This window comes from Trichosurus vulpecula, chromosome 8 (genome assembly GCF_011100635.1).
Source record: "Trichosurus vulpecula isolate mTriVul1 chromosome 8, mTriVul1.pri, whole genome shotgun sequence".
In the NCBI taxonomy this organism is placed as follows: domain Eukaryota; kingdom Metazoa; phylum Chordata; class Mammalia; order Diprotodontia; family Phalangeridae; genus Trichosurus; species Trichosurus vulpecula.
Window position 1 is genome coordinate 146,049,880 of NC_050580.1, and position 13,794 is coordinate 146,063,673.

General features: G+C 35.6%; 1 protein-coding gene across 1 annotated transcript in view; it reads right to left on the minus strand.

Annotated features, from left to right (window-relative positions):
- The window catches only part of VPS13C (vacuolar protein sorting 13 homolog C), a 185,227-nt gene that overhangs the window by 123,369 nt on the left and 48,064 nt on the right, over positions 1–13,794 (minus strand). The window contains exons 15-23 of the mRNA XM_036734600.1: positions 13,260–13,431; positions 10,661–10,723; positions 9,658–9,793; positions 7,189–7,283; positions 6,032–6,174; positions 4,780–4,972; positions 4,199–4,313; positions 3,569–3,705; positions 1,897–2,020 (exon numbers count right to left, since the gene is read on the minus strand). Coding sequence (XP_036590495.1) covers positions 1,897–2,020; positions 3,569–3,705; positions 4,199–4,313; positions 4,780–4,972; positions 6,032–6,174; positions 7,189–7,283; positions 9,658–9,793; positions 10,661–10,723; positions 13,260–13,431 — 1,178 coding nt within the window. The remainder of the gene's footprint in view (positions 1–1,896; positions 2,021–3,568; positions 3,706–4,198; positions 4,314–4,779; positions 4,973–6,031; positions 6,175–7,188; positions 7,284–9,657; positions 9,794–10,660; positions 10,724–13,259; positions 13,432–13,794) is intronic.

The window sequence follows — 13,794 nt, forward strand, 5'->3', positions numbered from 1 at the left end:
AGTATTTCAAGAAATGGCAGGTATGAAAAACAAAAGGCACTAATAAAACTTTAAAAAGAAAAAAAGAGCAAGGTAATTGAGAGAAAGCACAGTACAGAGCCAAAAACACTGGATTTGGGAATCAGGAAAGTTGGGTTTACTCCCATTTAATCAAAACATTTAATAATCTTTCATGTTACTCTCATAGAAAAGAAAGAGATTTGTGTGAAGAACATTAAATTCTACTTCAATGTCAACTTGGAAGAAGGTCTCTAGTGGAGTACCCTGAGAATCTGTGCTTAGCTCTGTCCCATTTAACATTTTTATCATGATTTGGATAAAGTCTTAGTGAGCATCCTTACCAAATCCCTACATAATAAAATGTTGGGAGGGATAACTATCACAGTTAAGTGTCAACAACAATGACAGAACACAAGGCTGGATCTAATAACATGAAAAAAGTGAAAAATTACAGCTTACATATAGGTTCAAAAAATCAACTTCATGAATCCACAATGAAGAAGGCACAGCAAGATAGCAGTTTGTCTAACAAAGAACTTGGGGTCTGAATATACGAATTTCTTAACATGACACGGCAGCCAGGAAAACTAACATGACATTAGGTAGCAATAAACGCAACATCACATCCAGGAATACTCTAACCAGAACAGGCCACATACACGTTCAATTCAAGACAATACGTCTTAGGAAGGATAAAGATGAGCTAAAGAACATCCAAAGGAGGACAATCTTTCTCTGGCAAAAACTCATGAAATGAACTCCAATTGAAGGAATTAGAGATGTCTAGCCAAGAAAAAGAAAACTCAGGGGAGACAGGATCACCATTTTCAATTATGTGTCACATGGAAGAGGGATTAGACTAGTTCTATTTGGCCCCAGAAGACAGAACTCAGAGCAAAGGGTAGAAATTGCAAAGGGGGCTTTGACTGCAGCTTGATTTAAGAACCAGTATTCTAAAGATTAAAGCTACCCCAAAGTAGGACAGTCTACCTGCCTTGGGAGGCAATACCCTGGGATGATCACTTGCTACGCGCATGCAAAAGGAATTTTTTTTCATACACGGGGCGAACAAATGGGCACTGAGGTCCCTTCCAACTCTGAAATCAGGGGATTTTTGTGATCTGAGTCTCAGTACTGGTAATTACTAGTTATGTGACCTTAGTTAAGGAGCCAGAATGTTACAATATAACTCACTGAGAAGAGAGAGTATGTTTTTACTTTGCATTCCCAACAATTTGGTGCATTCAGGAATGTTCTAAACAAGCTTGTTAACCAAGAGAAAATAAATAATAGCCTGTACAAACCATTTTAATTTTAATAACAAAAAGCACCCATAGTTTTTTAAATTAGAAAATTAAAGTTAGGAGAATTTTAGACTTTATAGTTTTTATCTCTGGAAAAGAGAACAAATGAAAACAGGGACTGGTTCATTCTTTGGACCTGTATCCCTAGCAACCAGCACAGTTCATGCCCGATAAACTCTTGAACAGACACTTAATAAATATTTATTTAATGAGTGATGCAAGAGTATTTTTGTTTAAGGCAATAAAACACAGTAAAAGTGTTACTAGTTAGTGCTTTAGCTAAAGTAAGTCAGCTACATTTTGTTCTATTAAGACAAAAATTTTAAATCTCTTTGTGTACTGTCAAATATTATGGCATTAGAACAGGCCACATTATGTTTGGGCTGAGATTCAGATAATATAAGGAGGGATACATTGTGAATTGTATTTCTAGCAGAGGTAACAATTTTCACTGAATCATCGACACTCCTTTGCCTAAAAGTCCTTAGAACCAGTAACAGTCCTTCACCTAAATATCTTTGTGCCCATGTATTTGACATGGCAACCAGCATTAGAATTCCTGGATTCCAAAGTCACAGCAAGAAATTTTTACCTGATCTTCCAAAAAGGCACTGGACACTTTTAATCTCAACATCAAACTTGTCATATGCCTTGTCCATTATTTCTTCTAGGGATGAAGTAATAGTTGGTCTTTCACCTTGACCTATGCTGTTTAGCTACAGTGAAGAAAGAAAGATTTAATTTACTCCCCACACATACATTAAACTCTTTTTAGTTAGACTGAGTAGCGAAGAGCTGAATAGTTCTCTCTGAACCAGAAGGATATCTTGGTACTATGTCACCAGGCCCTCGCCCTCACACATAGTCCTTTCATTGTCCTCGGTTTTCTCCTAGGAAGCAGGAGGGTTTGAGGAGAATAACCCTCGAGTCTCCTAACCATATCCCTCCTGCCCCTACCAAAATTACTTTGTATCTCTTTTGTAGTTCCAATAGTGGGAACAATTTTCACTGAACTGTTCTGACTCATGTCTGTGCTGTGCCCTAACCCATGCCCCCAGAAAGTAAGTGCCATGATGTTAGCAATGGTCTCATTTTTAATTTGTATCCCCAGCGCTTAGGAAAGACGGAAGGGAACAAGCATTTACTAAGTGCCTATTATGTACCAGGCACTGTGCGAAGTACTTTATAATTAGAATCTCATTTGATCCTCACAAAAACCCCAAGTGAGAGGTGCTGTTATGATCCCCATTTTACAGACGAGGAAACTGAGGAAGACAGAGGTTAACATCTAGAGTCACACAGCTATTAAGTGTCTGAGGCTGGATTTGAACTAACACCTAGAATTTATCGTTTGCTATAACAGATGCTTAATAAATGCTTGCTGTTACAACAATACTAGGACAAGAACCACCAACACAAGTAACAAAATGATTTCAGCAAAATTACAAAGAATAAACATGGCCCCCAAAGAAGAAGCATGAGAAAACACTTTTTCTCACTTCTTTACAGAGCTGGACAATCCACAGATGTGAAACATTGAATATATTATTAGATTTTTTTTTCAAAATCTTAAATTGGTTTTGCTTATTTTTTCTCCTTTTTCTTTAAAAAACTTTATTTAGTATATGGAAGAGCTCTCCAGGATAAGAATAGCGATAGGCAACATAAAATATAAATAAAAAAAAGTTTAAATGCATGCTGAACTGAATAGTTCAGCCAGCAACTACGTGGAAGACAAGCTGCAGTTTAACAGCCTAGGACTTGGTTTTATTCTTCCTTCCCCCAACTATCACCAATGCAGTTAGGTCACCTTGGCCTTACTTTCAGTACTACTGCTTTCCCCTCCCTAAGCCCATATGGCCAATGGGTTGGGGATCCAGGGTTTAACTCTTCAAAATCTCGGTCTTTGTCTTCAGGTTTAGTTTTCAGTTATTCACCAGCAAAGCTCCTTCTCTCTATGCTAGTCACTTAACAAATATTCATGAACTCACCTTAACTTCAATTAAAAAAATTCAAACAATGAACAACAAAAAATTTTGAAAACACAAAAACAATCAGTAACTTCTCTCAGGATATATTAAAAAAAAAACAATAATATGATGATGAAGAAGAAAATCATTTTAAAACAGTTTCAAAGTATACAGATTAAGACAACATAAGATGATTTAAGGAAAGGATTAAAAACTGGAAATGAGTTTTGCGAGAATAAATACTGGATGTAGAAAAACACACACACACACACACACACACACACACACACACACCTGAAAGGTACCAAAATCCAAAATTAAAATGTCTGAATTTTCATAATGGAATCCTGTCCTTGGTACTATGAGGTAGGAAGGCTTCAAATTAATCCTTAAATCAAGAACTTTCCGTGTTTCAATAATGTGTGTAAGTCCTAAAGATGACAAGTTGACAAGAAAATATCTATTAGATGGACAAGTTAGAAAATACAAATGATTAACAAACATTAAAAATACAAAGTGAAAAAAGAACATAACATAATACAAAGATAAAACAGTCATTTTGACTATTCTAAATAGTCCATGACTTTTTCTAAGCAAGCATTCAAAGAACCTCAGATAGATGAACAATCAAATAATACACTCCAGGGGAAGGAGATTGTTATGACTTTCAGAATTAAAAGCCACATGATCACTAACTTACAAATAAGGTCTAGAAGATGTGTCTTATTTTTGGTTTTACACTGGGCCCAGGAAGTGACATGCTATAAGTACGCCAAGACAGATTTTTCTGAATATTGGTATTACTGTTGAAAAATCATGGCTCAGGCACGTGCACTTTTTATTGGTTTCCAGTTGCAGTTTCAAAGTCAGTATCAGAAATCCTATGTTTGTCATTACAAATAATGAAATGCTCAAATAATTTACCTGTAGCTGTTTTCTCTTTAATTTCTTCCAGTTTCATCAATGTTGCTGATGTTATCTGCTCAAGGTCTAAACTCTTACTTGCTTGAAAGAATTCTACCATTGCATTTATTGTTTTCTGTAAAATAATTATTAAACTAATCTTTCCATTTAACAAATATTGCTTTTATACTGCATCATCCCCAGACTCAGCTCAGTTCCAGGATAACCTCGGTCTTGCAATCCTGCTTTACTGCACTCTCTCTAAATTTTAGGACCAAAAATTGGAAATGATTCTTTGTTACATTTACCACTTATAAGCCTCCCAAAGAGAACCTCCCAAAGAGTAAAGCCAGGGACTCTGGGCAATTGTATGAGAGACGGCAGGAAGATTTGGTAGAGACAGTCTTCACAGAGATTAAATGGAGAGGAATGAGAGTAGCACCTTAGAAGACAGAAACAGAATCACAGGCCCTCACATCCACAAGGTGATCTAAATCAGAGGCATCAAACACACACCCTGAGCTGCAAACTCCCTAATGCTGGCCCAAACCAGACTAAAAGGAAATGAGGAAAAGTTTAACATTTTCCATTGTTGTACTTACTGCATCATAAATGATCTCTACAGGTTGAGACTCGACTACTAGAGTTTGATCGGCAGTGCTATCCACTGGATTGGTCTCAAATTCAATTTTAAGCAGTGATGAGCTGGTATCCCCAATGGAGGCCACAAGAGATGGAACAATATTTTGCTGCATTAGACCAGTTACATACCAATGTTCCAATTTTGCTTCTACCCTGCAAACCAAAAAAAAAAAGATTAAATGCAAGTTTTCTTTAATGAGATGGATGGAAAAAAATTAATCACATAAAATTCTTTCAGAGAAAGAACTACATTTTCAAGCCAAAGAATTAAGTCCAAATTAGCAGGTAAGCCCTACAAAATTTCATACCACAATACCCTTTCAAATTTATCTTCTACTGCTTCCTTCCAGGACAAATTGGTCTACTCACTGCCCATCCAAACACAGTTTAGATTTTCTCATCTCCTTGACCCTGCTCTGACCTGTCCATGTCCATAGGAGTTAAATGGTAAAGGACCCATTTCAATTTTTTTCACTCCCTCTTTTAACCTATATAACATTTATTGTTTGTACCATTCCCTCAGCACTTAATCATATACTGTCTTCTGACATATTGTATAGCATTATTTTTTAATGTTTATTTAACTTGCTCATCAACTTTTTTGCCTGCTTAGATGAATTCAATGCTACCTAATTCAATTATTCAAATGTCTTTCATTGTTGGCCCTTATTTTGCTACATATCTGGGAAATAACTGACTATAGCTTTCTATTACCGGTTTACTCCTGGCTCTGGAATGTCAGGAAGATGGGCAAAGCCTTCGGCACCTACTCTCACGAGAAAAGATGCCCCATTATCTTCCACAGTTTCTTTTTAAAAGGAGTGGAAATGGGAAAATAGAATGAACAAGAAAAGATGATTTGCTTATTTTTTTAAAAAGACAATCACAATAATGAAACATAATATGTAGCTGTGAACTTTAGGGGCTGGAGAATGTCTTACTTAGAAAACAAACTTATCTGGGGTACCTCAGACACAGTTGATGCTCACCATAAACTTGATGATTTGATGCTTTCTCTGGACCTTTCCTTCCAACATTTTAGTCCCAATCAACTCTAAGCTTCTCTAAACATAAAGTAAAGTATCCATATGTCTTGTCTTTTTAACGTGAGGATAAGGACATTATGGGCAAGCACTATGTATGTATTCATATACCTTTGTAGCTAATATAATACAAAAAATGAAAATCTCATTTCTTTTCTTTTTAACTTACTTAAGTGCCTGTGCTCCTGGCCGCTGAGATGCTCGAGTACTTAAGCCAATAATTTGTACTTTAAGTATCTCTGGAACATTTCTGTATTCTCTGATTGTAATAGATGTACTTAGCAGTTTCAGTGTCATTACATGGGCAATATACTAGATAGAGAAAAAATATTTTTAAAACAAAGTTTAAGGAGCTTCTATTTTCTTGCAAAAGAAGCCTCTGTTCAAATGCATAGTATATGTAAAGATTAAATTGAGTTTGAATAATTAATAGTAATAATTATTATATAATTAAATAATTAATAGATTAAGTAATAATTAACACAGCCAAAATATTAGCATTAAGTTTTGCAAAGCATTTTACAGAGACTATCTTGTGTGCTCCTCACACAAGTAGGTGCTACAGACTTTATTACTCCATTCTACAAATAGTCAAACTAACGGCTCAGAAAAGCTGGGTGCCCACCAAGGTGATACAGCTAATCAGGTAGTATCTTAACTCAGATCCTTCTGACTTCAAGTCCGGTGCTCTAACATTTAGCTTTAAGGTTTACAAAGCATTTTATATACATTATCTCATTTGATCCCACAATAACCCAGTGATATAAAACTGTTCATGGCTCAATACAACTACTGTGGTCAAGTAAGAACCTCAAAAGAAAGCTTAACGAAAAATCGTATTTTCTAAAATTGTAAGAATACAACTAAGCAAACTTATGGAGGGTCATGAAAGAAACCATAACTTGATATCAACAAAATCCCAACTCTATAATGATGTTTTTTCAGGTAATTCTTAAATCTGCTAACATAACTAAACCTAAGCAGGAGACAGAATTTTAATAAGCAAAGATCCAACTACAGACATTCAACAGTTAAGAACATTAATAAGCAAACTCCTGGCACACAGACCATAAGTGAAATATCTAGAGCCACACAGCTAGTGGCTGTCAGAGGAAGAATTGGAACCCAGGTTTTCCTGACTCCAAGCTCAAGATTCCAACTATTCTTAACAGCTTGCCTCTAGCAACTGAGTATCACATTGAAATAAAAGCTAAACTTAAACTCAAATATGTTTTAACTGCTTGTCCTAGATTGGTTCATATTTTAACCCTTTCAAGCTTAGAGCACAATAAAGAAGTACAATATTTATTTTATCAACATATTTACCTGCTTCGGTAAAGTTAAGTTGTGGGTACTGTCACTATATCCAATGGCAGTGAAGAGTTTTGCCTTTTCCTCTGGAGTCATGAGGTCATCAATGGCTACAATGAAAATTCTAAATTTTTTAGGGAACTATACAGAAATATAATTTCAGTATGATAGGTAAAAATCTTTTAAGGAGCCTGATTAAAGTACTCTACAAGAATCAGCCAAAATGTTAACGTAGTTTAATGACATCTATATTTCTTTGAATAGGTATTAAAATAGAGTTGGAAATTCAGGCAATACTGCATTATGTATTATGTATTATTTTAGCATGTAAAAGTTTTATGCTTGCAGGTAAGTTATTATCATTATTACTATTATTATCTTAGTCTTATTTAACACAACCCTTTCAACCCCTTCTATGAAATTCTTGTCTATTTTCCAATACATACACCCTTCAAAAAGGATCAAAATAAAAATCTATCATAATTACAATAAGCTTTTCACACAAATAAAGTCAGATCTAAATAAATGGAAAAATATCAGTTGTTCATGGTTAGGTCAAGCTAATACGATAAAAATGACAATCAGTGCCATACCAATTGAACTACCAAAAAATTGTTTTATAGAGCTGGATAAAATAACAACAAAATCCATCTGGAAGAACAAGAGGTCCAGAATAGCTAGGGAATTAATAAAAAGAAATGCTAGGGAAGGTGGCCTAGCCATACCAGATATTAAACTGTACTATAAAACAGCAGTCATCAAAACTACTTGGTATTGGTTAAGAAACAGAGCCATGGATCAGTGGAATAGATGAGGTACACAAGACACAGTAGTCAACAACTATAGCAATCTACTCTTTGATAAACCCAAAGAGGCCAGCTTCCGGACTAAGAATTCACTATTTCACAAAAACTGCTGGGAAAATTGGAAAATGGTAGGGCAGAAACTGGGCATAGACCAATATCTTACACCATATACCAAAATAAAGTCAAAATGGGTTCATGATTTAGGAATAAAGGCTGATACTATAAGCAATTTGGCAGAGCAAGGAATAGTTTACCTATCAGATTTATGGGAAAGGAAAGAATTCATGACACAACAAGAGATAGAGAGCATTACAAAATGCAAAATAAATAACTCTGATTATGTTAAATTGAAAAGTTTTTGCATAAAAAAGGCCAATGCAAGAAAGATTAGGAGGGAAGCAGAAAATAGGGAGAAAATCTTTACAACCAGTATCTCTCATAAAGGTCTCATCTCTAAAATATACAGGGAACTGAGCCAAATTTATAAGAATACAAGTCATTCCCCAATTGAGAAATGTCAAAGGATATGAACAGGCAGTTTTCAGAAGAAGAAATTAAAGATATCTATAGGCATATGAAAAAATGCTCTAAATCACTACTGATTAGAGAAATGCAAATCAGAACAACTCTCCACATCTCTCCTGTCAGATTGGCTAACATGACAAAACAGGAGAATGATAAATGCTGGAGAGGATGTGGGAAAATTGGAACATTGTTATATTGCTGGTGGAGTTGTGAACAGATCCAGCCATTCTGGAGAGCAATCTGGAGCTACGCCCAAAGGGCTATAAAAATGTTCACACCCTTTGAACCAGTAATACCACTTCTAGGGCTGTATCCCAGAGATCACCCAAATGGGAAAGGGACCTTTATGTACAAAAATATTTATAGCAGCTCTTTTTGTGGTAGCAAAGAGTTGGAAATCAAGGGGATGCTCATCAATTGGGGAATGGCTAAACAAGTTGTGGTATATGAATGTAATGGAATACTACTGTGGTATAAGAAATGGGGAAGATACGGACTTCATAATAACCTGGAAAGACCTACATGATATAATGCTGAGTGAGCCGAGCAGAACCAGGAGAACACTGTACACAACCACAGATACATTGATTCTGTGATGACTAACTTCAATAGACTTGGCTCTTCTCAGCAATACAAGGTTCAAAGACAACTCCAAAGGACTCATGATGGAAAGAGCTATCCATATCCAGAGAAAAAACTATGGAGTCTGAATGCAGACTGAGGCAAACTATTTGTTCTCTTTTTTGGTTTTGTTTCTTCTTTCTCATGATTCATTCCATTGGTCATAATTCTTCTTTACAACTTGAGTATTGTGTAAATAAGTTTAATGCGAAGGTATATGTAGAAGATATATTGGATTCCATGCTGTCTTGGGAGGGGGAGGGGTGAGGGGAGGGAGGGGAAGAAAATCTGGAACTCAAAAACATGCAGAACTGAGTGCTATAAACTAAAAATAAAAAATCTTAATTTAAAAAAAATAATAAAAATCTATTCACTTTATCTTATTCAGACACTATACTTACAAATAATGTATGTTATATCCTTATTTCACATTATTTTAGGGAACTGTGTAAATTATTTAGACAAGAATGATTATGGGCTGCATTTCTCTATCAATGTGTGTACTTACACATTAGTTTGAATTGAAACTTACTTTCAGGAACCAAGGATTCTTCATCATCCTTTTTCTTAGCTTCTTTCTTACCCCAGAACCCACTAAACCAGCCTCCACTACGCTTCTCCCCTGTATCAGTTGATTTTTTTCTCAATTTTTGCCCAGATCGAATCACCTAAGAAGTAAAAAAGATTATTTAATATATTTTTTAAAAGATCACTCTAAAAAGAAAATGGTATCATATCTAGGAAATATATACTATGCAACAAGGTGCGGTGATTTGGGAGCTGTCCATCACTGTAGTCAGAAGGAACTGGATCCCAAACCTACTATTAAGAATTTACAGTCTTTGTTGTGAGCCTGGGAAAATCACTTAAATTTTCAGTGAGTCACTGACCTCTCTAAGACTTTAAGTTGTAGAAAAGTTACTGATCTGCACTGGTAGAGGGGATTTCCTACACCAATTAAACCTGAAATATGGACCCTAAAAACCCCATATATTTCAATTTTGAAAGGTACCATAACTGACATTTGTGCCAAATTACCCCTTTTCTTAACGAACAAGCCAAGTAAGGCCCAGAGAAATTAAATGACTTACCCAAGGTCACAGGGCCAAAAAGTGGTATATCTATCTATCAAATCCCAACCCTCTAGTTTCATAGCCACTACTCTTTCTACTGTCTACAATGCTATATAAGAACACTCTAACACATCTTTCTGTGCAACTTAGAATTTACATACAGGTGTCTCTCAATTATTTATGCTAATTATGTACGGACATAGAAAAAGGGGTAAAATGTCTCATTTTTCAATAAGACTTAACTAAATTGACTTCCAACTCAATCATTATGATGGTCATTTTCATTAGTCTAATTTATAACTATTTACACTGAAATAAATCAGTGTATAACTGTTAATAAGACACAGGTTTGCTTAAGTTGCTTCATCAAAAATTAAAATTAGATTTCTGGATGTTAGGCTTAAATAACTAATGATAACAAAATGCTTAGAAATATAAAAAAAGCTAGAGAAAGTTACCTACTTCAACTTGTGCTTGTTGTCTTGCTAAAACAATGTTGAAAACATCAAGAGTCTTCTCCAAGTCCTATAAAACAAAAGGATAGATTTTAAAGTAAATGAATGATTAAAAGGACCCAAGAGATGTTTTTAACCAAATGATTTATGTTCATCCAAACAATTTCTTGTCCATCTGCAAAAACTCCATGAAAATAAAAGTCTACTTTTGAATCAACAATGCTTTAAAATGAGAGAAAATAAATTCTACAAGGTGATAACCACTTCATTAAAAAGTTTGAAAGTAAGATTTCTCTGTATGTCTTATCAAGCACAGTAAGCTTGAAGAACAAAATTAGAAATACAAATGTTCAAAAAGAAGCCTTGTTTACGTATCATCTACTCATGCTTGTAGCTGGTAAGGTTTGTCTCTGTCCCTCAAATACCTTTCTTCTTAAAACTGATGACCTACTCCTTCACTCCACCTCAGCCATACACTGGATCTACCATTACCCACAAGTATTCCCCTTCCTTAATTAAAAAACTCAGACCTTCCTTTATCTGGCTATAACCCAGCACATAATTCCATTTCTCCCTATGCTATACTCCTCCCAAACTCATTCTTGTCCTCATGGGGGCCTCCAATCCCTCCACTTCTCAGTTCTCTCTCAGGCCATTACCCTGGCTCAGACTTCATTTCCCTCTTCCTATCTTGGTCCTATAGCAAGACAATTAAACTCCAAACCTGACTTCTACTCTGAAATGCTTCATCCCATCACCATTCATTGCTTGCCAAACCTCAGCCTAGGGGTTATTCTCACCATCCCCCTCCTCCACTACACTCAGTGATGAACTGAGCTGGAGGAAGTTAGAAAACTATGCTAACTGGCCAAATTATAAATTCGCATTATCCAACTTTTACTGGAGGTTCACTGTTGCAAAGCAATCGTTTTATTCTTCTTTAACTGACTAATCTTTCCCCACCAAAGTTCTTCCAGACCTCCTCTTTCCATAAGCCTCCTGTAGTTCCCTCTCTCCTCTTTCTCAGTTGAGGAATTTGACTCTTACTTTACTAAGCAAACTGAGGCCCTTCAAGGTGAGCACTCTCTTCACCCCAGTGATTTATCTCCAAGCCCCTCCTTTCCCCCTAGTCTCTGTCAATGAGGTAGCCTTTCTCCCTGCCAAGGCCTGCACATGTGTCCTTGATGCCACCGATCTTGTCCAGCAGACTGCAACCTCAATTGCTCTCCACCCTCCACTCTGACTCCCACTACCTCCTCACTGCTGTCATCTTCTATATCTTCCTAGGTACTGCTTTCTTCCTGACTGCCTTTAAGCATATCCAAGTCTCCCTCATCTTTACAGAACTTTCATTTCACGCTGTCATCCCCTTAAGCTATATCTCTTCTCCCTTTCTCAGCCAAACTCCTTGAAAAAGATGTTTGCACTCACTGCTTCCACTTCCCCTGTGCTTAGCACAGTGCCTGGCACACACCAGGTGCTCAATAAATGCTTGTTAAAAAAAAGACAAAAATAAACCCAACAATTAAGTAATGATTCTTCCCCACTCAGGACAACACAAATTCTACATTTATCATGTGTTGTTAGTTATTTGTATTATGTGCCATGTTCCTCCACCCTTACCCCTCAGCCCTTTGCAATCTGACTAGTGATCTCATCATGAGACTGAATTGGCTCTCTCCAAAGTTAACAATGATCTCTTCTCTTGCTTCAAGAAACAGCTCAAGCACCACTTTCCACATGAAGCCTTTCCTGATCTACTTGACTTTTAGTGTCATCCCCCTCAAACTACTTTGTGTTTTATTTGCACTTATTCTCATTATATTTTTCTATATACAGTTTTCATGCCCTTATTGACTCCTGTCAAAATAGAAGCATTGTTTCATTTGTTATTTATATCCCTAGAACCAAGCACAGTACCAGGAAAATAGCAGGTGTTTGATTATTAATTTTATTCCCTTCATAAACAAAACTTTATGGGCTTTAATGTCTTTAATAGTTTATTAGAACATGAATATGAGCAAAAAATATAAACTGATTAGGGGAATCCAAAAATACCATTGGAGTGAACATTCTTCTCCCTTTTCAAAAGACTGGGGATTCAATTCACAGTTCACATGATGAATGAATAGCAGAACTGAAGATCAGATTGGGAGTACTGGAGCCCAGCTTCCCTGACTTGGAGCAATGTGCCTCAGTTTTTATATCTTCAAGTTGCTAAACTATGTAAATACCACCTGTTAGACCAAACTGCTGATGAACTATACTTTAATAATTGAAAAAAATGAGTTTCCTGGAAGAAATACATACTGTTAGATGTAATTATTACTATATTCCTACTATTAATCAATAATGGAAAAAATTTAAATGTGAATGTGAAAGTTAGATACTTTTCTGCAAAACAGCACATGCCAAAATTAATATGCTACTAAAATGACATATAATTGAAAAGCTCACATTCATCAAAATTTGTTTTTAGATAAGATCACTAACTAAAAGAAATCAGGACTTCTGACTTTGAAGTCAAATAGATTCAGAAGGAAATCCACATTTTTCTTTAATCATTAATCAAGACGTTGCAAAACAAAGCCAATTATAAATAGTACCTGAATTTCGTTTTGTACTTCTTCTGTGATTTTACTCTGGGTTAGCTTATTTTTGTATGCATTTTTATAACGCTTGAGAAACTGCCTGTGCTTTTTTATATGATTCCAAGACCACATCCGTGTATATCGTCTTATGTGAACTTCAAGAACAGCATCAATTGCATACTTCCACCTGTAAATAGGATTTTTTTTATAGAAAACTTGAAGATTTGCAAAGGAAAAACATTAAAAACTGCAGGAAACTTACTTCAGCAACAGAATTAAAAATACCTACTACATTTCACTCTGCTTAAAGAAAACCAGTAAAAAGACTTCATGTAACTTTGGTGGACCCCTTACTCTTATGAAAAATCCTTTCCCTCAACTTTTACCATTGCTCTATTGTACCTTTCATAGCCTCTATTCTGAAATCCCCTTCCTCAGTTTCAGAAAAACCTAGGAAGACTTGTATAATTGATACAGAATTAAGTGAGCAGAACCAGAAAAATTTATACAACAACAATATTGTAAAGACAAAAAACTTTTGTGACTTAAG